Here is a 25,463-nt window from a genome sequence, read left to right as displayed (position 1 = left end):
TCAGAAAAGGCAACACAAGTTGGTGATGGACTTTTGCAAGAATCTCATGATGGCACAGACAAGATGGCTCAGAAGGTAAACATGCTTGCTACCAAACCTGACAAACTTGAGTTTGATCCCCAGGACCCACATTGTAGAAGGAGATAACTGATTCCTACATGTCATCCTCTGGTCTCCACAAGTATGCCATGACATGCACCCACATATATACACACACACAGATAGGTAGGTAAGTGATAGATAGATAGATAGATAGATAGATAGATAGATAGATAGATAGATAGATAGATGTAATTTTAAAAGAAAAAAGGAAAGGAAGGAAGGAAGAAGGAAAGAGAGAAAAAAGAGAAAGAAAATCTCATGACGAAGACTGCAAAAACAAAGATGGTTCCATGACTCTAGTGCATGCCCCACTAGCCCGACCACAGCCCTGCCACACACCCAGACCCACCTAATAATGTGGCATTCTAACAACAAGATACTTTGAAATCAGAGTCTCAATACTGTGCATTAGTATTGGGACCTAAGTACCAAACTGAGCTGATGGGATGGCACAGTAGGTAAAGCACTTTCTGGGCAAGCCTGGGACCTAAGTTCAGTCCCCAGAACCCACATAAAGGTGGAGGAAGAGAAACAACTCTACAAAGTTGTCCTCTGACCTCCAAATGCATCGTGCCATGGGGAAAATGGACAGAACATGCATCATGAACAGACACTAATGTTTCAAATGATAACATTTCAACACTCCCTACCCCTTTCACATTCTAATGAAAAATATAACCCAAACTAAAACTGTCATAATTTTATTGATAAAGAAAATATTTTTTTTAATTATTTTGGATTTTTCACCACAAATGATATTTAGGAGATAGACATGCACAAGATGAACTAAACACCACACAATATATTTGTGTGTTAAAACATTCCTTGATGACCTATATGTGTGTACAATTTAATGTTTTATGTATCAATTTTTAAAGGTTTAAATAAAAATTATCCTGCTCATTTTCTAATAAGAAGTATCTGTTGTTCTCATTGCCCATGCCTACTCCTGGGGCATTCTGAGCCTCCATCCATCCCCTGAGGTCCTTCTGACACGTTTGGAAACACTGCTTTCACGAAGACTTATCTTGACTTTCTGCTCTGCAGACTTTCTGCAACTCCCTACAAGTGGTTTCAGGACACGAGGAATTGATTTCTTGTTTTTCTCTATTCCCAGACTCTTTCCACCTTTATAGGAACTTCTTAGAAAGCTAAAGGTCTCCTGGTGAGCAGAACTCCTTCACCAGACTGCTGGGGCAATCTTGCCTCCTATACTGTCTCTCACCAACGTGGTTTACCTATTACCAAGAAATGGTATGGTGTTCTGCAGATCAAAGGATTCTGGTTATGAAGCTAAAAAGTGTTAAACTCTGTTCTTGTTTGCTGTGTTCACTACTTCTTTAAACTTAGCTGAGTTAACTCCTTCCTATTGTGTGTGTGTGAGACAGAGAAAAAGAGACAGACAGACAGACAGACACACAGACACACAGACTCACAGACAGACAGAGACAGAGAGAGACAGAGAGATTTCTGTAGGGTCGCCCTTGCTGCCTTCTGTTTCCACTCCTGGCATGTCCCCAGAACTCGGTTTGTCCACAGCTGGCTCCTTCACTGGAACTTTAATCACATGTTTTTCGAAGACTGAGGTTGCCAATGAACCATGCCAATCACTTCATCCCGCGTTGACTCGTTAATTTCCCCACCAGCCATCTCAGCAACCCTTCCTCCCACTTAAAAAAACCTTCCTTCACCTGTTAAAAGAAGACTGGTGAGTTTTCTGGGCCATTATCCCTCTGCAAAGACATGTAAGTGTGGCACATGCTATTTCTGAGAAGAGCCTAATGTAGGTAGAATGTATAAATAAGTGACAAATCCCAATATCTGGGAGATGACATCAGATCGTGCACAGGGAAACCCTGCCAAGTCTGTGGTCATCCTGGGCCTGCCTAGAAATGTATACCCCATGCTTTCAGTATTTGACCTTCCCAAACCTTAAGGAGCATTAAATAAACACACTGGCCCTAAGTTTATCCTTGACAAGAAATACGCACTTGCTATTATGATGTGTTAGCACTCGATGTGGTGGCATCCAGCTGTAGTGCCAGCTCTCGGGAGGCTGAGTCAGGAGGACCAGAGGAGACCACAATCTCAAAGCCAGTCTGGACATATGGCAAACTCCCATTTCAAATAATAATAATAAAACCACAGGAAGGTTTGCCCTCACACCTGAAAACCTAAGTTCAGTCCCCAAGACCCACGTGGCAGAAGGACAACACCAACTCCTACAAGCTGTCACCTGACCTCTACAGATGTGCAGTGATGCTCAGATACACATACACAAACATACATACATGCATCCATATACACACACACATACATTCACACACCAAAACATACATAGATGATGATAGATGTAACATTTAACTAAATAGTTTTAAAAGTGTCCATCTACAGCAAACTTTCATATAAGACCAACATGTGCCTCAGACACAAATGATTGCTTACTTATTCAGAATGCTGGCTTGTGCTGAGATTGCTTGCAAGTTTAAACAGCAGAACTCTAGCCTTTTCAAACCCACTCTACTCTGGATCACTTGGTGAATCTCTGTAGGAGAAAACAGGCCAGTGTATTTTCTCAAAACAGTATTACCTTATATACAAAGGCCCTGTCTGAGGAGCGGTGCACCAGCAACCCTCACAGAGGGAACCACTCTAGCTCCCTATCACAAAGGGATGAATCACATGGTTCAAATTTTCAAATTTTAGCAGCTCTTCTATAGGTTAACTGTTTAGAGACCAAGTTCCCCATCCATTTACTTGGATTGCCTGATGAACTGGATAAAGGACTTTATCCACAGAGACAAGGCACACATCCTTCCCGTAAGGCTCTGGGGCTGTGGTATGCATGCATCATGAGGAGATCCTACAAAGAATTAAAGTTCTTGGGGGCTGGAGAGATGGCTCAGCAGTTAAGGGCACTGACTCCTTACCTAGAAGTCTTGAGTTCAATTCCCAGCAACCACAAGGTGACTCACAACCATCTGTAATGGGATCCCATGACCTCTTCTGCTATGACTGAGGACAGCTACAGTGTACTCATAAATAAAATAAATCTTTTTTTTAAAGGGGAGGCTATGAAAATTCTTAGTCCAGAGGTCTTGGGTGGACTAGGTGAAGGTAATGTAAGAGGTTCAAGGGTCCCAGCCCAATGGAGAGTGAGGCCAGAGTGGCTGAGTAACAAAAGAGTAACAAAGGACATGGTGGAAGGCGGGTCCTTTGAACAGGAGGTGGTGGTGGTGGTAGTGGGAAAGGGGGAGGAGGAGGAGGAAGAGGAAGAGGTGGTGGTGATAGTGGTGGTGGTGATGGAAGAGGAGGAGGAGGAAGAGGTGGTGGTGATGGTGGTGGGGGTGGAGGAGGAGGAAGAGGTGGTGGTGATGGTGGTAGTGGAAATGGTAGTGGTTAGTTGGTTGCTTTCTAATTTTTTGTTTTTCTTGTTTTTATTTTTGAGACCGGCTCTCTGTGTGTAACCCTGACTGGAGACAGAACCATGATCCCCCTACCTCAGCTGCCACAGTGCTGGGATTACCAGTACACACTACCATTGAATCCTCTTACCTAACTTCAAGCCTAAACTACCTTTGCTCAACTACACCCAACCCCACACACAACAGAAGCTGGGGACAGGTGCTCAAAAGCACCAGGAGCAAGAGAAAGCCAGCGTCTAGACCTCCTAGAAATGTGCAGTGCCACCAAGTGGATGTCATGTTAGTCCAGAATTTCCTGTGTGGTAAACAGGGCAAATCCTAAGGAGGCTGGGGATATGCAGCCCTCAGCTGCCTCCAGTGTCCACCCCCAGTAACTATGCTCTTCAGAGCAAAGGCCCTGGGTAGTGAGCTATAGCCAAAGAGAAAAGAGATGAAAGATACAGCAGCTAATGAGTGTGTCCGCACAGATGTGGGTTTGCGGATTTCATTTGGGGCTTGTGCTTGAATTCTGCTATTTAAATATTTGAATTCTGCTGCAAGGGTTGTGCTTTAATACAGAGCCCAGGATTTTTTCATCTACAGTTTGGAATCCATGAGTCATTTTCATAGGTCAGAACCATGCTGTCTCAGAAGTGCAATGGTCAGGACTACAGAGTGGGTAAAGAACCATTTCATGAAATTTATCAGTGGGATATATGTGCGTGTGTATGCATGTGGGCATATCTATAGTGTGTATTGTATATATGTGTATGTATATGTATGTGTATGTATATGTATATGAGGGGCTATGTGTGTGAGGGTGCATATGTGGGGGGAATGTGTGTATATATGTGTATGTATGGGGATATGTGTATATGGGTGTATCTGGGTGTGTGCCTATGTATATGTGTGTATACCTGTGTGTATGTGCCTATGTCTGTGCCTGTGTGTTCATATGTATACCTGTGTGTATCTGCATATGTGTGCCTGTGTGTGGATGTCTGTGTGTGTGTATCTGTGTATGTGAGTTGTGTGCCTGTGAATGTGTGCCTCTGTGTGTGTGAGTGTGTGTGTGTGTGTGTGTGTGTGTGCATGTTATGTTGTAAACTATCTCACCAGTGACAAAGACAAAATTGAAGAAGACAATAGCTGCTATGGTTTCTAATAGAGAATGGGTGTTATGCCTTTATGGCTTTCTATTTTTGCTGTCTTCTCCTGGCATCTGGTTGCCTTCACTAGATGACGTCAGAATAAATAGGATGATCTTTTCCAGCCTTCGTTGCTCTATTATAAATATTCTCTATATTCATATAGTACGTCAATAAATACATAAAACCTTTAAGTTCTTTGTGGTCACACGTCATATTAACAGACCACATTAATCTACACTCTAAGCCATTTCTGGGTGTTATTCAGTCCTCCACAGCCAATCTATTGCTCAGTGAACACACGGGATGCTGAGCAGCCCGATGACCACTCATTTCCAAGTTACAAGAGCACCACCTTCTGGTAAAACGTTTTCGTAGAAGGGGGCGTCTTAAGGATCTACTAAAACGATAGAATTCTTCTATCAAAAAAAAAAAAAAAGTTAAAGTGCAGCCACGTTAACAATTTTTTTTTTTTTTTGATTTTCTGACTTCGTTTGATTCTTCTGGGAAGGGTCCTCCTGCTCTTCAGCAGCCGAAGGGTCTGTAACCCCTTCCGGCTCTCCTTAAGCTCGGCGGGTTTCAAGTTTCAGCCCCGCCTTGCATTCCAGCCTGCTGAGACTCCCAGGATCGTCCAAAATGGAGCCTTTCGCTGCCTACCCATTAAAATGTTCCGGGCCCAAAGCAAAGATATTTGCAGTTTTGCTCTCTATGGTTCTGTGCACCGTGATGCTTTTTCTCCTTCAGTTAAAATTCCTGAAGCCGAGAACCAACAGCTTCTACTCCTTTGAAGTAAAGGATGCCAAAGGAAGGACCGTGTCTCTGGAAAAGTTCAAAGGCAAAGTAAGTCTTCCGGCTTTTATTTCTGTTGTTCCTTGGCCCTGACACTTATTCTCAGCATAGAGTGGGGTTCGGCACAGCCATAAGTTGGAATGTAGTCTTCAAAGTAATATCGTTAGTGGTCCTTTTAGTTATCAGAATTCTAAGAGCTTTAAACTTCCACTCCACAAAGCAACTGTTTTTCTCGAAAGCTGTCTTCTCTTTTGTGAGGAAACGATGCTGTATTATCTAGGAGATGCTTTGAGACCCGCTACTAAGAGTGTTCTTTACATAACCTAACTAAAACTTTGTCACAGTCTTCGACCATTCATTTGGGTTATGGTTTTCAATAAAGTTGGATCTGTCTAAAAATATGGAATCTATCAGACTTCGTAGTCTGCCAAAATGGCTTAGGATTTTAGCTGTATGAAGATTTTTTTTTTAATCTTTTGCTTCTCTTTCCGGTGGGTCTTTTTTTTTTCTTTTTTTCTTTTTCCGGGAGGCTTCCCTGGTTGTAAACGTGGCTAGTGACTGCCGCTTCACAGACAAGAGTTACCAGACTCTCAGGGAGCTACACAAGGAGTTCGGGCCCTATCACTTCAACGTCCTGGCTTTTCCGTGCAATCAGTTTGGAGAATCGGAGCCCAAGTCCAGCAAGGAGGTAGAATCTTTTGCGAGACAGAACTACGGAGTCACATTCCCCATCTTCCACAAGATTAAGATTTTAGGGCCGGAAGCAGAACCTGCGTTTAGATTTATTGTTGGTAAATATCTACTCTGCCTCAATGTTGTTCATTCTTCTCATTTCATACATTACATATGAATGATATAGAGAAAGATAAATAGATACTTTTAGGGCTAGAGCTCATATTTCGTTTATTTTACTGGGAAGTTTTCATAAAACTGTCAAGGATCCAGAACCTCGCCCTTTGCCACTTTCTAACTCGATGTTCTGACTTCTGGGATGGTAAAGAATTCTACTTTGATATGTTTTTACTCCTGTGACCATCATGGTGAAGGCCTAATGTGAAGCGTGGCCATGCCTGCTTTCCCAGATACTTCAACTCTCCAGTAATCTAACTGCCCTTTGGGGCAGTCTCCCTGCCTTGTACTAATGCTGCACACTTCAGGGATACCTGATGGCAGCACATCATTAACTGAGTATGTCTTTATGCTTACTTTTATGGTGGCCTCTTTATCTGAGTCATTATCCTCAAGGTTGACCTGTCAGTTTGCCAGGGTTTTGCAGAGATCCAAAGCAAAATAACTTATTTTCAAAACCCAGTCATGTGAGGGTTCCTCTATAATTAAAGTAGCCACGGGAATCTATTTCCACGGCCATCTATTTAAAGCAAGCTAAAGCACTTGTAAGACAATGAACAGGAACCCTGTGGCTTTTATTTCTGGGGTATACAGAAAAGGTAGGACAGGAACTCTTTCTTGAGCAAAGCATCCAAGTAAAATCTAACAAGAACTCTGTCAAACACTATAGCTCTACAGCTCTACAGCTCTTACTGGGAGCGGGGGGGGGGGGGGGGGGGGAAGGGGGGGAGCTTGTGGAACCTAACTCACCTCATATAACCAAAAATGCGACAAACAGTATGTGAGATCTCACTGACCGTAGACAGGAGAGTAAGAACCTAGAGGTAAAGTCTAGATTCCGGAAGAAGGTATCAACTCTGCCTCCACCACTGACCAGCTACAAATCATCAACTTTAGGCCTTCACTTGTCTCCTACACAGAACATTGAGGATAGCAATGCCCACCTCTGGGGGCTGTGAGAACAAGCTGAATGCTGAGCGTGCTTGGCTAGGCACAGAATCGGGACTTAATGATTTTAGTTTTAGTTGATGTATCTTTTTTAAGAGATATTTTTATTTTTATGTATATGAGTGTTTTGCCTGCGTGTATGTCTTTGTACTTGTGTGCCTGGTTTCCAAGGAGGCCAGAAGAGGGTACCCAGTCACCTGAAACTGGAGTCACAGGCAGTTGTGGGCCACCACATGGGTGCTGGGGATCCAACCCAGGTCGTCTGCAAGAGCGGCACTCACTCTTGACCACAGAACTATCTCTCCAACCCCTAGTTAACATCTCTTTTTCTCATATTCATCAATATTAGGGACACAGATCCCGAATTATATAAATGAAAACATTTACATTAAGATTTATCAAAAGACTATTGTTGTTTTTCAGTGGTTATCTCAAGTCCCCTACCATTTTCAGCTATTTCATTCATAGCAATATTTGAAACCTTAGTACATTAAATATGAAAGATCAGTTCATACACTCCTATTACCAAGGACTTTAGAATATTTTATATATTTAAAATGTTAAAAACAGACTGATGTGGTAGCAAACACCTAGAATCCCACTACTAGATAGGTGGAGCCTTGGAGAATTAAGAGTTCAAGGTTAGCTTTGGCTATATAGTGAGTTCAGAGTTAGCCTGAGCTATGTAGTGAATTTGAGGCCAGCCTGGGCTACATGAACATTAAGAACTAAAGATTAAATTTGTTCGGTCTTGCTAGGCCTGGTGGCACTCACCTGTGAGTCCCAGCATTCAAGGGGCTGAGTCGGGAAGAACATAAGTTCAAATGCAGCTTGGGCTACATAGCAGACAAAAAGAGAAAATGTCTTTAGATCAACACATCTAAACTATACAACTTTGTTTCATGTCTCAACTCTAGATCAGGACAGCTACCTATGAAGTCTGATTATTAAAGCTCTGACCTCTGCTCTCTGTGGTGTTTTATTTTGTTCTTCTTGTTATTAATGATATTAGGACAATCCTAATACCTGGTTATAATATTGTCACTTATGCATATGCTAAGAAAACTGAAAATTTATCAACAAAAAATAAAATCACACTCATGGAAATATATTCTGAATGTTTTAGATTCTTCCAAGAAGGAGCCAAGGTGGAATTTTTGGAAGTATCTGGTCAACCCTGAGGGACAAGTCGTGAAGTTCTGGAGGCCAGAAGAACCCCTTGAAGCCATCAGACCTCATGTATCACAAATGATTGGGCAAATTATTCTTAAAAAGAAAGAGGATCTATGAAACCACCGTGGAGTCAGGCCAGTACAACAGGACAGAGGTTTTAGATTCCAAAACATACGGTACAAAAAAGATGTTTAAGGCCATCTTACTATACTACTCAGATGTAATGGCTGTCCCCAAGATAGAAATGTTACCTATAGAGGGAAGAAAGAGGCTTGGAGGCCAACCCATGATGAAGTATATTACTTCTATTGACCAGAAGGAAAAATCTAGAATGTTCAGTCACCAATACCCTTCACTGTTGTCCAACTTAACTTTCTCTAGGATTAACCTTGTGGGAAAAGCACACACCACATGGGACCCGGAACACTGTGAGGGTGCCATTTTTGGAGTAACTAACTCTAGCTGTAATAAAATATACAATGAATGTTGCAAAATATAAAGTGCATTTTTTTTTCTTTTCAGTTTTTTGAGCCAGGATTTCTCTGTGTAGCTCTGGCTATCCTGGAGCACGCCTTTAATCCCAGTACTTGGGAGGCAGAGGCAGGCAGATTTTTGAATTTGAGGCCAGCCTGGTCTACAGAGTGAGTTCCAGGACAGCAAGGGCTACACAGAGAAATCCTGTCTTGAAAAACAACAACAACAACAACAACAAAAAAAACAATCAATCAATCAATCAATAAATAAATAAATAAATAAATAAATAAATAAATAAATAAATAAAATTAAAACACCCTTCAATGCAAAGAGAGGCATTGCAGTCACGTAAGCTCTCAAATTCAACCCTGCACCTCTTTGAAAATGCTTGCACCTTTTCTCCCAGAGCCATAATCTTTCCGTGTCGTCAGCCTTGTAGCTAAGAAAGTAAGCTGCCAAATGATAAAGGTGAATTATTATCCTGTGAAGTGCCTTGCATAAAAGAACTACTGGGGCGGATGTCGGGGGTGGGCGGGAATACAGCCATTTACAATTGGGCAGAGGAGGAAGAGCCAATGTAGGTAACCTGTGATTGACTCCGTTTCGACCCAATGAAGACAAGTGAAGGTCTTGGGGTGAGTTCAGGCAGGCTACCACACTATACTAACATTCGCACAGAAACAAAACCCATTCCATGACACCTGCTTCCAAACGTGTTTCCAAGCTCAGGGCTATGGATGTCCAGTGAGCTCTCTGGAAGAGCAGTGCCCATTAAAGGTGGCAAGTCTTGCAGGGATAGCCTCCTGAATGCCAGATTTGTGCGCCTCACCAACTGCATGACTTCTGGGAAGCCACTAACTACTGTTAACATGAGTCCCCTTACCTGTAAGGTGGAGGTCAATTGGAACAAAAAGGCCTTCCAAATTCTGTCAAATGGCGTTCTCACAAGGGAAGCAACCAGAAATGGAGTGTGGTCAGTGAAACGGGAGCCATTGAATACTTGTCTTTTGTAATTTTACCCCAACAAAGCCAACTAGCAATTTACATTCTGGGTCTCCAAGTTCAATTTCGAGCAGAACCCACCCCTCCTAGTGCTACTTCCCAGGCTCTTATTGCCACGTCCTCCGACTCCTGATTTTCCGGAGCACCAAAAGCTCTGTCAACGCATCTGCGCATGCTCCCCCCAGGCAGCATCTGAGCATGCTCCCTCCAGGCACTTGAGCAGAAATGCAGCCCACCCCCCCACACACACACACACACACAGGCTGTGCAGACCCACCCTACCAGGTGGGTGATCACAAAGCTGAACAGAGAGTGACCTTGACTGTCCCAGTAGATGTGATTCTGATGTCCTCAAGTCACCACTTCTCTCCGGGGCCATATCAAGAGCTTCCATCCATCCAGTGTCTCCAGGTCAGGCTGCTTTATCTAACCCATGCTCTCAACAATAGCCAGTCTCCCCTCGCACTTGGAAAGGCAGAGCGGGCAGGCAAGGCTCTAAAAGCATGTTCTGTGAATGGCCCTGGCAGAAACTCAACGGTCCCTTCAGAGACCCCTAACATTCAGCTGATAGTGGAGAAGAGCTGTTTGCTAGTGTGCCGCCACTCACGACTCAGGGGGTCGCACTTATCAACTTAACTGGGCTACTGCTTCCCAGATACAGGCTGCTGCAGGACGTGGGAAGTATGTGAAAAGGTGTCATCTTCAAGGCAAAACAGAGATGTGGTTGCATGTACCTTCGCTGAGTTAATAATTTGTTGACTAAAGTTCATCATACAAACTCATCTATTCTTGGTAGATGCATCAGCAGAGAACAGTGGGACTGAAATTAATATGAATGTGCCCTGAAAGCGGCACCTCTTAATCATAAAAATGATAGTACATCTATATATGTGTACATAAATATAACATATGTAAGTTATATACACATATATAATGTGTTATATATGTATTCATATATACATGTTACAGGTGCACTATAATTACATATATGCACATATATAATATACACAAATTATGTTATATATGTGAACATATATATGTGTTTATATATGAGGACTTTTCCTGTATAGCAGCTGTATAATTTCATAGCCTAAATGTTCCCATGTGACCAGCGTCAGTATCAATGGCTTAGTACCTAGCTTGTATATTTTCTGAGATCGTTAACCATTGCTTCTCACAGTCAACCGAAGATGGCTCCAGCAAATAAAAAATCCTTACAAATAGAATTGATAAAGGTGTCATAAGGCTCCCCAAAGAGAAAAGGCTAACGTGAAATGTATCAAACATGCCCTTTTTCTTATTGTAAATACACTATTTTGACGGGGTCCATACAAATGTGGACATGTATGCAGTTTCTGAATTATGGAACGCTGCCTAATCCCAGCGAAGTCTGATGGCCTACACACTCTCTCTATACAGATAGCCTCAAGGAGGAAAATATGCAGGTCAAAAAGAAAATAAAGGAGAGGAAGAGGGCAGGGCAGAAGTAAGGAGAGTAGAGGGGAGGGAAGGGAGAGGCAGAAAGGAGGAAGAAAGGGGAGGAAGAGGAGGACAGGAAATGGGAGAGGGAACCCAAGAAGGAAACGAGAAACTATGTTTTCTTTTCAAATATTGACTATGTTTTAGCAGTCTGTCCTGAGTAAGCCTTGGGAGCGCTGAGTGACCCTTGTACATAATAGTGTTTCCGTGGGAGAAAACGACCAGCCTGGATAACGTGGACCCATACTGAGTCCTCAGGTTGACTTGCAGTAAATTCTGTCTGTCGCTTTGCCTACAAATGAATCCCTGCCACTCTTGGGTCTCTCCTCCGGGACTCTGCTGGGGCACTGCCCTTGAGAGAATTCAGAATGGGGTAGCAAAGGGGCAGGGCTCCCTTTCAGGTGCTGTGGACAGCACTGCGGTTTTCCTGCCTCCAGCTCATCCTTTCCTGGCTGCTGCTTCCCTGGCTTCCCCGTGTATAACTCTCCCTCCCTCCCTTCCTCTCCCACCCCCACAGACACGTTATATTTAGTAGTAGTTCATCTTTGTTTTTGCTTTGCTTTTTGTTTTGCTGTTTTATTTTGGAATGAGAGTCTCACAAAACCCAGACTGGCTTCAAACAATTTGTCCTATAGCCAAGGCTGCATTAAACTCCTCTGACTCCTGATGTTGGGGGTTACAGGTGTAGTCTGCTATGCCTGGCCGATTCTTCTTCCTTCATTTTTCTCCTTACCAATGGATCTCATGCCCTTACGTTGATTTCACTCCACTCCGCCCTCCTTTCTCATCATCTTAGTAATATAGAATTAGGAAGTGTTTTCAATACGCGTGCATGGGGGTGTTTGTACAAGGTCCTAGGTTACATCCCAACATTCCAAAATATATACATGTTTATTGAGTGCAAATGTTGGTGTTTTATGCCTTGCTTTTCAATTAAAACGCAAAGAAAAGCCTTCTAGGTTTAGTAGATTTTATTTTTATCGACAAGTCATTAACTAAAGAAAAAAAACATGCAGAAATTTAACCTTAAAAAAAAAAGATGAAATCGGGCTGGGCAGTGGTGGCGCACACCTGTAATCCCAGCACTTGGGAAGCAGAGGCAGGCGGATTTCTGAGTTAGAGGCCAGCCTGGTCTACAGAGTGAGTTCCAGGACAGCCAAGGCTGCACAGAGAAACCCTATCTCAAAAGATGAAAACATGATAAATCAAAGTACTGAGAGTAAGTGACTGTTGATGTGTCTGATTTATATCAACCCCACAAAAGTCAAGGAACATTGTAGAAGAGGGGGACAGAAGGAATGTAAGCCAGGGAATGAGGAAGAGTACTGGGAACACTGTCTTCTGGCCCTGTATGGTCCTTACACTCCTCAACTAACGACAGATAAGCAGGCCTGTGTAAGATGAAGCCTGCTAACCATCCAGCAGGGTGGGGAGGGGCCCGGAGGCTCCACCCTAGCTGAAGAGCCGCTGGAGAATGATGACAAATGGGAAACGGAGGTCATTTTTCTTCACGGGCAGGAGCTGTAGTGGATCAGATAGATGGCCCCCCGCTCGTGGGAATGTGGACAGCTTTAATTGGACTCAGGGTGTTATTTTTTAAAAGAAGCCATAGAGGTAGAAGGGAGGTATTGGGAAAGGGTCCAGAGGGAGTGGGAAGTTTGGGTTGAATAGAATCAAAATTCATTGTATACATGTGTGAAATTCTCAGGGAATAAATAAAAATTCTAAAAAAAAAATGAAAATACTATTTACTTAGCTGTCTTAAACACAAAGACCATCATAAAATAATACTGGTCAACAGCAGCAACACCAAGGATGAGATTTGAAAATAGTAAAATACACAGGAATCAGATAATAGCATCTGTTTAACCTATGTCTAAGAAATATATTTACATTTAAATAGTTAATGCAAATTTATTTCATCAGGAGATTTTGGCCCAATAACTTAAAGAGTGCAGTCTTTTTCTTTTCTCTTCTATGTCTCTAGTAGTCACCAGTACACCACAGTGAGTTCTGGTGATTTCCTGCAGATGTCCACCTGAGGTCACCATATGACCTCTGACTCTGTTCCGTGAATCAAACGGCCTTCCAAAGAATGAGGAAGTATTTTAAATAATATTTATGGCCAGCTCTTCTTCTTTCTTTATAAACTAGATCTCATGTCCTTCCAATTATTGTAAAAAATATTTGCAATATTTTATACAAAATGGAAGAACTGAGTTGTCTCCCCAAATAAATAAGCCCATCCCTACCACATCCCCAAGATATCCCAAATTGTCTAGATACTTCTAGTGAAGATGTTTTAACGTGTGGGTCATTTTGAAAGTTAACACAAATTCTCCCTCCACTTGGTGTATACATAAAGTTGGAGAGACCTGCTCTACTCTATCATGAAACTGATTTAGTTGGAAACTTGGGCAAATACACAAGGCTTTCCATTTTATTCTAAATCTTGTGTTAAAACAACAAACACATAACTTTATAAATGCTTTGATAATGTCAAGCTAGGACTCAGAAAATATTACTTGAGTTTTTAAAGTAACAATGGTTAGTACTTTCACTGCTATAAATATGTCCTTGTGTCACCCCAAGCCACTAATAGCTGTTATCATAATAGTACCCCTCTTCATGGCAAAGCACATACATGAGCTGTAAATGCATGCTGGTGGTGATTGTGTGTGCAATAGGAGAGCAGTCGCATGTTAGCTGGTGCCGCTCACATACTCAACCAGCTAACAATACACTGCCAAGCCATCACACACAGGCAAGACAGCGCACCTCATTAACAAGAAGAACCCAGCCAGAAGGAAGTGGCAGGGTAGCTGTGGCTGCTGGCCTGACCCAACGCAGCCAGCTAACAACACTGCCTACCCGAGTCTGGCAAGTTCGGATTTTCACAGTCTGTGGAGTGGCTGAGGCTAAGTTTCTAACAGAAAGACACTGCTGCAGAGCTGCTGGAGTGTGGTGGCGTGGATACGGAGAGCAAGGGAACTCTGAGGGAGCCAGTTTTCTCCTTCCACCATGTGAATTCCTGGGATAGCATGGCAGTAAGTGCCTTTACTGAACCTTCTTGCCAACCCCAGAACTCTAATCTTAGTAACTGAAGAGGATTTATAGAGAAACCTTGTTTAATGTCTCCTAAACTATAAGAAACAAAATTTATATTACCAAGCTATACCCATGTTTTAAAAAAAAAAACTTTTAAGAACTTTAAATGTGGTTTTTGATGTTTTGTTTGTTTTTCCCCCTTGGGGGTGGGGGGTTGATTGGCTAATTTTTTTCTAGACAGGTTGTTTTTGTGTTTTTTTTTTTTTTTTTTTTTTTTTTTGTAGCCCTGGCTGATGTGGAACTGCTGTGTAGACCAGGCTGGCCTGGAGCCGGGAGATCCACCTGCCTCTGCCTCCCAAGTGCTGGCATTAAGTGCTTGACTAAGAACTCTGTATTCTTATACTTGGGTTTTCCAAATTTAATGTTAAGTTAAAGATGTTAGCAAAGTAAAAATGAATTAACAAAAGTTCAATTGAATTAGGCAGTAAAGTATCTAGAAGATAAAATAATTTGGGCAGGAAACATAACTAAAGACACAATGTAAAGGCTTTTAAATGTTATTTCTCTATAGGTGACATTAGTCACTGCATTTTAAAAGGCCAGCTATATATTTGATTTCAAGCGTCACTGATTGAATATAGAAAAATGTATGTTATCTAGAAAAATATTCAAATGGTGAGATTTTAGCTAATAATCTAAATTTAAAAGCATGTGGGCTATTTGGTGTAAAGAGAAGTAAGTGGTGCTAGAGATGTGAGTCAGATGAGGATTTAACTTTTTCATCCATTAAAGAAAGTACAGGAGCTGGAGAGATGGCTCAGCGGCTGAAAAGAGCACTGGCTGCTCCTCCAGAGAACACAGATTAGATTCTCAACACCAACAGGGCGGCCCCCAAAAGCCTGAAACTCCAGTTCCAGGCGATCAGAAGCCCTCTTCTGAGCTCCGCGGACACCACGCACACACGTGATGCACAGATATAAGTGCAGGTAAATAAACACAAGGTAATAAAAATGAGTTTCAAAAGAACACTCTTTTAAAAAGAACTGCAAGCTTTGGGTTAGAGCTTTAAGGGGCAGAAATACTATATTGGATCCAGCTTTTAGTAGCTGTCTTGAAGACACCTCCTTATCCACCAGATGGCACTATTTCCACGTCTTTGCATGCTTCTGAGTGCAGCAGAGGGTAGTGCAGCTAGCAACTGTTGGGATAAAGTTCTAACAGCCAGCTAGCAATGCACTGCCTGCCTGACACACCCACACTTCATCCTCTGTGGAGCCGGACACTGGGAAGCGCCCGCTAAGCAGGTATAAGTAGCTACATCAGTTGTGAGAATCCATTTCTTAAGTCTTCAGATTCTGTAAAGGTTTTTAATTTGTATTAATTCTCCCATAATTCCTGCAAATGCCTTCTATAGCAAGAATTAATTTGCTCGAGATCAGAATGAAGACAGAAGGGCAAGCCCAGAAAACTCACCTTGGGGGAACCTTGATTTCGCTGCTGCTTCATGCCGTTGGCGAGCACCCGCATGATGTTCTCCTTTGGAAATAGATTAACATAAGAAGGGAGAAAACTCTAGGAAAATCGTCACGGAGAGTGGGGAATTGTTTTGAATCCTGGGTTTGCTGATTCACTCATTCTTTCTAAAGCAACCAGGTATCTCCAGAACTTAAATTTCACACCGTTCAAAATTTAAACTAGGCTGTAGAATTTCATGGCATCTTTTGGTCCTTACTGGGTATTACAAACCGTACCTTCTGCAAGAAGCCCCATGGGAGGGTTGGGTCAAGAAAGAAAAGGATGGTACGCACCCACAACATCTCTTCTTCCGTCCGGATCTTCCTCCGGGCGGTGCGTTGCAGTTTCCACTCCATCTCCGAGTGAGTGCGCTGTTCCTGGACGCCTTGCCTCTCCCCCTCAGGGGCTAAGCAGGACCACGACTTCCCAAACCGCTAGCCTCGTCCCCCTAAACCCATCAAACCTGCCCTCCTACCCCCGAGACCCTCGCTCCTCCCACAGCTCCTGGAGCGTATTCCCCAGGGTAACCTTTAAAAAGCCCGCGGGGCGGCAATCAAAGCGGGAACCTCCTTCCGTCGGTCCCGCCACAGGCCAGCGCCTCGATGACGTCAAGTCTGGGGTGTCGGGGTGCTCGCTCGGGTCCCGCCCTCCTACCCGCGCCCCCGCACTGGGCCTCCCGAGCGGCGCGCGCCGCAGCGCCAAGCTTTGCCGCGAGCAGTGGCGGGCCTGAGCCTCCTGCCCGAGCCCGCAGGAGGTGCGGAGTCGGCGGGTAGAGAAGCGGGGTTTTTGGAGTTCACTGTTGTTTTCAAAAGCAAAAACGTTTCGTCCTAACTGACTCTAATCCTTTTTTTCCGTTCCCCTCTCCTTTTCTTCAACCCCACCCTGATTATCAAATTTGGACGCGTGCAGTAATTCTCACCCTTCTGTTTACTGCTTAGTGATAATCGCTTGTGAAAATTCCTGAACGTAAACATGTCTCTCAATGAGCATGTTAACTCCTCTGTCTTCAAACTCAAACTCAAAAAAGGGGGGGGGGGTGTCTAGGCTGCCGAGAAATGCGTTGACATTTCCAATTAATAAATTATCCGCACTGTCCACTTGGGGAATTGGGGAACTGGCCAAGTTCTCTTGCTGGATCTTGGGAGCTACTTCATAAGCAGGAAGTTTGTGAGAGAGGGAAAGAGCCAAGGAAAGCCAGTGAGACAGCTGACCAGGCCTAGGACTGGATCGATCATGAAATTGCTCGAGGGTCTGGAGGGACCTGGAGACGACTGACAGACAGGGAGCCAGATGGGCTGCTCAGCCTTGCCTGCCCATCTGAGCTGCCAAGGCAAGCTGGGCCATATGGCAGGAGACTAAACTGTCTGAGCAACCTAGGAGGTCCAGCAGCCAGGTTCTCTGCTCCCAGGTCCCCATCCCAAAGTGACAGCAGATTGCATTTTAACTCTAATAAGTTGTTTTGTGCATGCTGGGGCTAGGAGATTCAAACTGCTCAATAACTTAAGCCCACTCTAGTACGTCTGAAAATTCAAGAAATACCGGCTTCGTAGCAACCCAGCTCCCAGTGTTCCAATGACAACGGTTGAAAATGTGTGCTGGTAACCCCACATGAGATTTGTCAGAATGCTTGTATTAGAATATCTTTCTTACCCCACAAGAATGCTACTTTTCTTGCAGTGTGATCAAATGCTTACTCATTCCAAGCCCCAGGAAATCCCTTCTGCAAGCATTAAGACTCAAAGTGAACCATCTTTGCATGAGTCAGGTATATTGTTTAATGGCCAGTTGGAGAATGTCAACCAAAACAAGCAATGTATTAAAAACATGAGATTATTTTTATCTGTTTGTGTGTGTGTGTGTGTGTGTGTGCATTTACCCATTTTGTCAGAACAAGGAAGTAATTTTAAAGACAACTTTTAGAATCTAGGGTCTAGGACTCCCTGGATTATCTGCTCACAGCCATCAGTCACACATTTTTAAAGTACATTTTAGACACTCATTCACAGATACACAACTCCCAAATGCACTTTTCCTTCTTATGTGAAGCAGGGAAATATTAGCCAAGGATCTTCCTTTAAAATGTTATTGTGTGTGCATTTCAGGGCTGAGAATTATAGCCTACTAATAGAATTTCTGTTAACCCTGCATCCAGGAGACCCTAGGTTCAACCCCCAGTACCACTGCAAAACAGTAATAGTGTACAATTGAATATTCTGATTAAAGTTTACAACAGAGAAATGGGTTTAGTTCATCGTTTAGTACGTGCCTCAGTAATAACTATTACACTCGGGGATCCAGAGCGCTTGGCATATTGTGCATATAAGGAGGGCTATGTGCCCTCAGTAACTAAATCCAAAAAAAGAAAACCCCACAATTTCGCTCAAAAAAAAAAATCTGGCAACCACCACTTAGGTCGCATAATCTAAAATCACTTTCAGAAGATCTACTGGTGCGGCGTATCTGCTGGGGCATAACTTCAATTCTGAAGTATTCCTGCCTCTTCACCCAGTCCTTCCCTCTCTTACCCTTTCTCCCATTCCTCCCTCCTTTTCTCCTCAGAGAAGGGGAGGCCTTCATGGATATCACATATACCAATTCTGTTTTCATAAATTTGAAACATGGTGGTGGTGGGTGGTGGTGGTGGTTGTTGGTTGGTTGGTTGGTGGGTGGTTGATGGGTGGTGGTGGTGGTGGTGGTAGCTTTTAGCAGTGTTTGAATGGTCTGGAACCCTCCTATGTGGACCAGTTTCAAACCTGAAAATACCAATCAGCCTGCCTCTACTTCTGCCTCTGCCTCACCCTCTCTCCCTATGCCTCTGCCTCTGTTTCTCCCTCTGCCTAAAGTACTGGTATTAAAGAGACAGCCACCACAGCCAGCTTAGCTTCTAAATTTCATCTTTTTTAATTGTTTAATCATATGGTCATTCTAATTTTAAAAAAAACTCTATAGTACAACTCTTTAGTGAGAAAAAGGAAATGTCTTATCGTAATTTCTATTAAATATGGTTGAAGGACAGTATCTGATTTGGACGCGTGTGAGCCTCAAATCTGCCCTTGCTGAGTCTGTTTCCTACCAAGTGACAGCCAGGGGATACCCAAACTTCCCAAATGCCCATCTTTTCTCAACCACAAAATTATACTTTGATTCCCCATAACGTAGATGTCTCAGAAATATACGATGCGCCACATAAACCTCTTCCTCGGACTCTCAACCTCTTCCTTCCCACAAAGCTTCGCCAGACTTCCCCCCAACGCATTCTCCAAGCTCACGAGTGCGCACGCGTACTTAGGTCCTAGGCATCTCCCTGCATCAAATAAGATATCGTTATATTATCCTTTTTTGCCTCTCCTGCTGTATCCAACCACTTTTCCAGAAATGAAAACCAGAGAATTACCCCATCCCCAACTGCAACCGCCGCCAACCCCGGCCCCAATTCCTCCCGCCGAGCAGGTCCCGCGCCCGCCGGCTAGCCTCCCGCTCCGCTCGCGGCCGCTCCCGCCCCCAGCTCCCGCCAGCCTGTCCCGCGCCTACTGGACAAAAGAAACGGTTGGAGCTCGCTTTTAACGATCTGTTTGGCACGTGCCCCTTCAGGCGGGGCAGGGAGAGCTGAGCTGGGGGTGGGGTTGGATCACTCGGGTGGCGGGGTGCAGTGGACAAGCTAATGAGGTAGGGCTGAGGCTAGCCTCACTGCAGGGGGGGGGGGAGAGAAAGGAATCAAGTCCCCTCTCTTGAGCACCAATACTCCCCAGAACTCAGCTCAGAGTGCTCCAGCAACCACCAGCTGAGCTTCCTGCAGTGACTATGATCTCGGGAGACAAGTCTGAAAACACAGCCTGCCGCCTGCGGTGTATGGCTTCCCCACCCCCACCCACCATGTGCAAGCAGCTTACAGGTTTATTCTTCAGTCACTACCTAAGATCTAAGGATACGACCGGTCTTTTATAGCCCCAACTAAAGACGATGGAAAGTCGAGTTTCCGCGTGTGTGTGTGTGTGTGTGTGTGTGTGTGTGTGTGTGTGTGTGGTGTGTGTGTGTGTATAGAAGTCAGAGGTCAATCTTCATGGCGTTTCTCAGGAACTGTCCCCTGGAGGGGAACGGGAATGGGTTGGGGGAGGCTCTCTCACAGACACCTAGGGCTCTGATCTTCTTAGGTCAGGCTGGTTAATTCCCGGAATGCTCCTCTGGCTCCTTCAACGCTGGGATTACAAAACAGCCAATCTCTGCTTTTCATGTGGGTGGCTGGGAGAGGGACCCATGTGTTCAAGACTGCGTGGTCAACGTGTTATCTCCGGGGATCCCTGGTTTGTCTAGCTTGTAAAACATAAAAGTGAGCTCACACCTCCCACTGTTTCCTTACATATATTTTTAGAGTGGTTCATGTATAAAATACTACCTGATACCATAGTTCGCCTAGTTTCAAGGTGATGTGAGGCAAATATTAACTAAAAATAAATATAACACTGTATAAAGATAATGGATAAAATCAAGTTTATGATGATGGCACTGCACACTCCCCCCCCCCCCAAGAACAGCTGGGTCCAGAATGCTCTAGATTGGAACATGTCTTTCACTCTATTGGGGGAGGGGGGGCAGAGGCAGACAGATTTTTGTAAGTTTGAGGCCAGCCTGGTCTACACAGTTAGTTCACTGGGCTACATTGGGAGACCTGGTCCAAAAACAAAAAAGTTCATTTTCTGTTAGCACTCCAAATGCCGCGGAAGCTGAAACGGAGGGATGGTTTTTCTTACTGTGCTCAAGCCTTCTGTCCTCCTGTGTGCCCCATACTGATGCTACCATATAACACGTGACAGGGCAAAGTCAGCCTTTAACTCCCTGGATGCCCGAATCCAGGTATCCAAGACACATCCTTTTCTCTGTCTATATCTCTGTCGCACACACACCACTCCCCACAATAATTATTTTAAAAAATAAAAATTATAAAAGCCCTAAAGGTATAAATTTATTTCTTTGAGATGAAGTGACAGTACTTAGATGTCTAATTCAAAAAAATGTTTAAGTAATATGTGTTTGTTTGTTTGTCTGTTTGTTTTTCTAGACAGGGTTTCTCTACGTAGCCCTGGCCATCCAGAAACTCACTCTGTAGACCAGGGTGGCCTCGAATTCAGAGATTCATCTGCCTCTGCTTTCCAAGTGCTGGGATTAAAGTTATATGTCATCATGACCCAGCTTTAGTAATATGTCTTTTTTTTTTTTTTTTTTTTTTTTTTGGTTTTTCGAGACAGGCTTTCTCTGTGTAGACCCGGCTGTCCTGGAACTCACTTTGTAGACCAGGCTGGCCTCGAACTCAGAAACCCGCCGTAATATGTCTTTATAACATGCTTGTGCAGAAGTCGCCATCCTCATATTCAGCACCTATGTACAGAAGATGTCTAACGCATAGTAGGTAGCCAACAGACCATCTGAGTGAATTTTAAACTTCCAGCTCAACTCTAAGTAGACATACACTAAGGTAGAGGAACCTGGCTGGCTGGCTGTGTTAGCATGATAATGTTGGTGTCACTGGGGGAGCCCACACACATTTAAATATGTCCCAGCTCTCTGCTCACCAAGAGGCTTCTGGTTGGTGTCTTAAGCTGATGCCAAGAAGATTTACCAGGAAAAGGAAAGACCCCACAGAGGACAGTGACACATCTCCAATTGCAAGTGGGTTCTGGCTTGTCCGTCAGATCTAAGCTTGGTTCGCGCCAGCACCCCATAGCTACTATGGGTTGAGAACAGCTCTGGGGAAATATAATGGAACCATGTGATGTAAAGACCAGACCAGACAGACTCTGCAGGTCTGATTTCTCCCCTCACAAGCCTGGCTCCTGCGACAGAGGGGGTGTTAATCTACTGCTTCAGTTACAGCCACAAATGACCAACTAGAATGACTGGCAACATGACACGACACAACTACAAAGCTTTGTCTGGCATCACAGAGAGTCGCCCTCTAGCATGTTCTGACCATGAACACCAAGACCCCCTTGTAACCAAGAGCATGCAAAGCATTAATTTTCAGAACTTGACACAGGGGAGCAGAATTCCCAAGAGACAATCTGAACCCTGAAGCCCTAATCTCAGGTTTATTTCCACAAAGTTTAGGGGTAGAGTTGAGGGGCAGTTTGGGTAAACCATGTAAAAAGATGACTAATTCAAAAAGGCATACTTGGCTTTTCTTACCTTTATTATGACTATTCCCTCTTGTACATTTGTTTTTCCAAGTTTTCCAGGGACTGCTGAGTTTTAAATACAGATCTGAGGTTCTGGTATTCAATACTATCCCACTTATAGTCTAATTAATTAGCCTAATGTGCTAGCAGGAGACACAAGACTCAAGGGTCAGAGACAAAACAAGTGCCATAGCCATCGGATGTCCTTTAACCTAAATCTCACAGGGATGAGGCAGAGCAGGGGCCCCACATAGATGCCTGCACTGCTATGGGTAGCAGAGGAAGAGAGAGGGCCTTAGCATGAAGAAACCATGACTTTCACAACCAGCAGAAGCAAGGATGAGTCAGCCTTCCAAATGGCCCGCTGGAATTGAGCACAATGGTCCAAAATCTGTAGTCCAAGCCCCCTGACCTCAGACGCAAGAGGGTTGTTGAATCAAGATCACCCTCAACTACATAGCAGCAAATTCAAAATATTCAAGGCCAACTCACACTGCATGAAATTCTGTCTCAAAAAAAAGAAAGAACCCCAAAAGATGATTTGCCACAACTCAGTTCTGAGAAATGGTCTGGAACCCAGGTAGCTGTGGTATACCATCCAGTACAGTGGGTGGGAACAGGCCAGAGCTACGAGTGCCTCCCAGACGTCAGTCAGCTGTGCTGCTGCAGTGTCTTGTGGCATTTCCTTCCACATTAAATACTAACAAACAAGCTGTATGTGCCTAAGAAGAATGCTGGAGAGATGTCTGTACTAACTGCTAAACACGGCTTATTGCTTTGGCCTGTTTCCATAGCTGTACTAGAAAGCGTCAAGATGTGTATAGGGCTGTGCACAGAAATGAGTTCCCTCTGTGGTACATAAGACATGGTGCTTTTCATGTTAGAATTTCAAATGCTGTTGGTGCGCTTTGTCTCGGTCTGCCATTAGATCATGCCCTGCTCGTGATTTTCAGGTGCATCAAAAGGCAACCAGGAGCACAGGGCAGGACTAAGGTCTTTAGGCAGCCCCAGGTATACACACACATTCTATAAGCCCACCATTTATACGCTGCAGTGAACAGTCAGCTGCCAGCACTGTCCTGGGTGAGACCTGTCCTCCATCATGTAGAGACTTTGCTTCAAGCTGATAATGTGTCAGTGTGTGACGTCCAGTTTAAACAGGACACATTTCGGAGATTTGTTTTCCACATGCGTTTTGTCTAGTACGTAGAAAGTTTCAAGATGTGCATAGGGCTGTGCGCAGAAATGAGTTCCCTCTGCAGTTCAAAGACACAGTGCTGCTTATGGTCCCGTCCTTTTGGTTCACCAACGTCCAGATGAAGGGAGAAAACGTAACAAGCATTTCTATTGCTGTGATAAAAAGCCACTTGGAGGAAAGAGAGTTATTTTACCATCGAATTCCAGGTTACAGTTCATCATTGTGATGAAGCCAAGACAGGTACTTCAAACAGCCAGTGGCATCCCGCCCACTGCCGAGAGCAGGAAGAAATGAGCGTGCTCACCTGCTCGATGCTTTGTGCTCTCCGCTCATTTCGCTTTGGCACAGTTCAGGATGTTCAGCACAGAGCACTGTGCCATCCATGTTGGGCTGAGTCTTCCCAAAGAAACTAAGATAATCTCCCACAGACCAGTCCACATGGGAGGAATTGAAGGGGGAATCATTTTTAATTTTTAAAAATTAAAGAACTATTGGGAATGTCTACAGGTGGTTTATAATAATGGAGACAGCTTCTGCAGCTGACCAAAGTGGTGGTGTTTCTTCTTGTCATAGCAATAAGGGGTTTGTGGTGTGTGGCCCTGAATCACTTCTGAGGAGCACAGGAGGACGCCTTTATAAAGAGAACATGGACACTTGGGGGGGGGGGAGTTCTCGTTGTCCTTGTAGTTTTTTACTGTTGCTTTTTGGGTTTTGTTTTTGTTTTTGTTTTGGTGTTTGTTTGTTTTGAGTCTCACTATGTAGCCCTGGCTGTCCATTATGTTGACTAGGCTGTCCCCAAACTTACAAGGGTCCTCCTGGCTCTGCCTCCCATGTGCTGGGATTACAACCGTGTATCACCGTACTCAGCTGAAAACACAGCAGTAAAGCAAAGAAATTGTTTTATTGGTTGCACCTGCACTGTCTTTACAGCAATTAAACACTAAGACACAAGCACTTATTAGTGTCCTATACTGCTATAAATTGAGCAAAATTAGATGTATTTCAAATTTTTAATGTATTTGTTTGACTTCATTAAAAATAATATATGATGTCAGAATCAAAGAGCCCAGTGAGAGCCAGGCACACACCTTTAATCCCAGCACTCAGGAGGCAGAGGCAGGAGGATTTCTGAGTTTGAGATCAGTCTGATCTACAGAGTGAGTTCCAGGACAGCCAGGGCCACACAGAAAAACTTTGTCTTGAAAACCCAAAAGAAAAAAGAAAAAAGAAAAGAAGAGAAGAGAAAAGAAAAGGAAAGGAAAGAAAAGAGAAAAAACTCAAAAAGTGTATCAAAAATCATATGCTAAAAAGATAAAATTAGTCAAGAGCTGAAGTACTTTACCTGTCGAGTCTCTTACCTCAATGAACAAAATCAGCTTGGTGAGCTCACTCAGTGTGAGAGCACTTGGCCGTGCAAACCTGGCAACCAGAGTGTGGCTGCCAGAACCCGCAGTAGAAGGAGAGAAGCAACTAATGAAACCTCTGACGCCCACGTGGTATGTTCCAGCACGTGCACATACATGTACGCACACATCATACACACTCACATACACATGATACAAGCATCATATATACACATCACATGCACAACATAATACATACATACATCATATACACGCACATCAAACACATCATACACATATCACAGTCATATATACATCACAAACACATCATACATACCCACATGCACATCATACACACATACCATACACACATGTACATCATACATTAACATACATCATGCCCATATCATACACAAACACACATCATAAATACAGCATGCATACTCATAGACGCATCATACACAGTCACATGCACACAATACACATGTGCATGTGTCATGCACATATGAACATCATACATATCACACACATACACATCGTGCTCACACATAGCATACACAATAATGTATTTTCTAAAAAAAAACCAAAATTGGATGATAATGCTTTATAATCTCACATTTTCCTTGTTATTAATGAAGTAGGTCACACTCGAGAAAGCATTCCTTGGTTTTTATTTTGAATTCCGCATCACCTTTTGTGGAAAATTAAGACCTTTTGAAAGATTACAGCCTGATCTTTTTTACTCTTTTAATTTGTAATATAATGGCATGGAGACAAGAGAAAATGTTAGGTACATTAATATAATTTTCAACTTTGTAGTA

The 25,463-nt window shown here is 43.6% G+C and overlaps 2 protein-coding genes and 3 non-coding genes across 15 annotated transcripts in view; 1 reads left to right on the top strand and 4 right to left on the bottom strand.

The window, feature by feature from the left end:
- The window catches only part of Cdc20b (cell division cycle 20B), an 86,045-nt gene extending 69,354 nt beyond the window's left edge, over positions 1–16,691 (bottom strand). For 2 of the 10 annotated variants that reach the window (XR_003950451.1, XR_873755.2), the window contains exons 1-2: positions 16,225–16,691; positions 15,890–15,952 (exon numbers count right to left, since the gene is read on the bottom strand). Coding sequence is in view for 8 of the 10 variants with exons in the window: in XM_011244659.2 (XP_011242961.1) it covers positions 15,890–15,952; positions 16,225–16,287 (126 nt within the window). In the remaining 2 variants the exon portion in view is untranslated. Of the gene's footprint in view, positions 1–8,014; positions 8,077–15,889; positions 15,953–16,224 lie in introns of all 10 variants that reach the window. The other 8 variants (XM_011244659.2, XM_011244662.2, XM_011244660.2 and 5 more) reach the window with 6 other exon arrangements.
- Gpx8 (glutathione peroxidase 8 (putative)) lies at positions 5,236–8,909 on the top strand. Of its 2 annotated transcripts, NM_027127.2 has the most exons (3): positions 5,278–5,494; positions 5,973–6,234; positions 8,367–8,903. In NM_027127.2, exons 1-3 carry the CDS (start codon positions 5,291–5,293, stop codon positions 8,528–8,530), a joined length of 630 nt encoding a protein of 209 aa, NP_081403.1. In that variant the 5' UTR covers positions 5,278–5,290; the 3' UTR covers positions 8,531–8,903. The 2 variants fall into 2 exon arrangements, with proteins under 2 accessions (XP_017171085.1, NP_081403.1); XM_017315596.2 differs by lacking the exon at positions 5,973–6,234 and having other exon boundaries at positions 5,236–5,494; positions 8,367–8,909.
- Positions 14,042–14,132, bottom strand: Mir449a (microRNA 449a). Its single transcript, NR_029961.1, has one exon. It is a non-coding gene; the product is annotated as a microRNA 449a (primary transcript).
- Positions 14,168–14,247, bottom strand: Mir449b (microRNA 449b). Its single transcript, NR_030602.1, has one exon. It is a non-coding gene; the product is annotated as a microRNA 449b (primary transcript).
- Mir449c (microRNA 449c) lies at positions 15,575–15,683 on the bottom strand. Its single transcript, NR_030452.1, has one exon. It is a non-coding gene; the product is annotated as a microRNA 449c (primary transcript).
- Positions 16,692–25,463: the final 8,772 nt, after the last annotated feature.

Source organism: Mus musculus, chromosome 13, assembly GCF_000001635.26.
Source record: "Mus musculus strain C57BL/6J chromosome 13, GRCm38.p6 C57BL/6J".
Lineage (NCBI taxonomy): Eukaryota > Metazoa > Chordata > Mammalia > Rodentia > Muridae > Mus > Mus musculus.
This window is presented reverse-complemented; position numbering and strand designations above follow the sequence as displayed.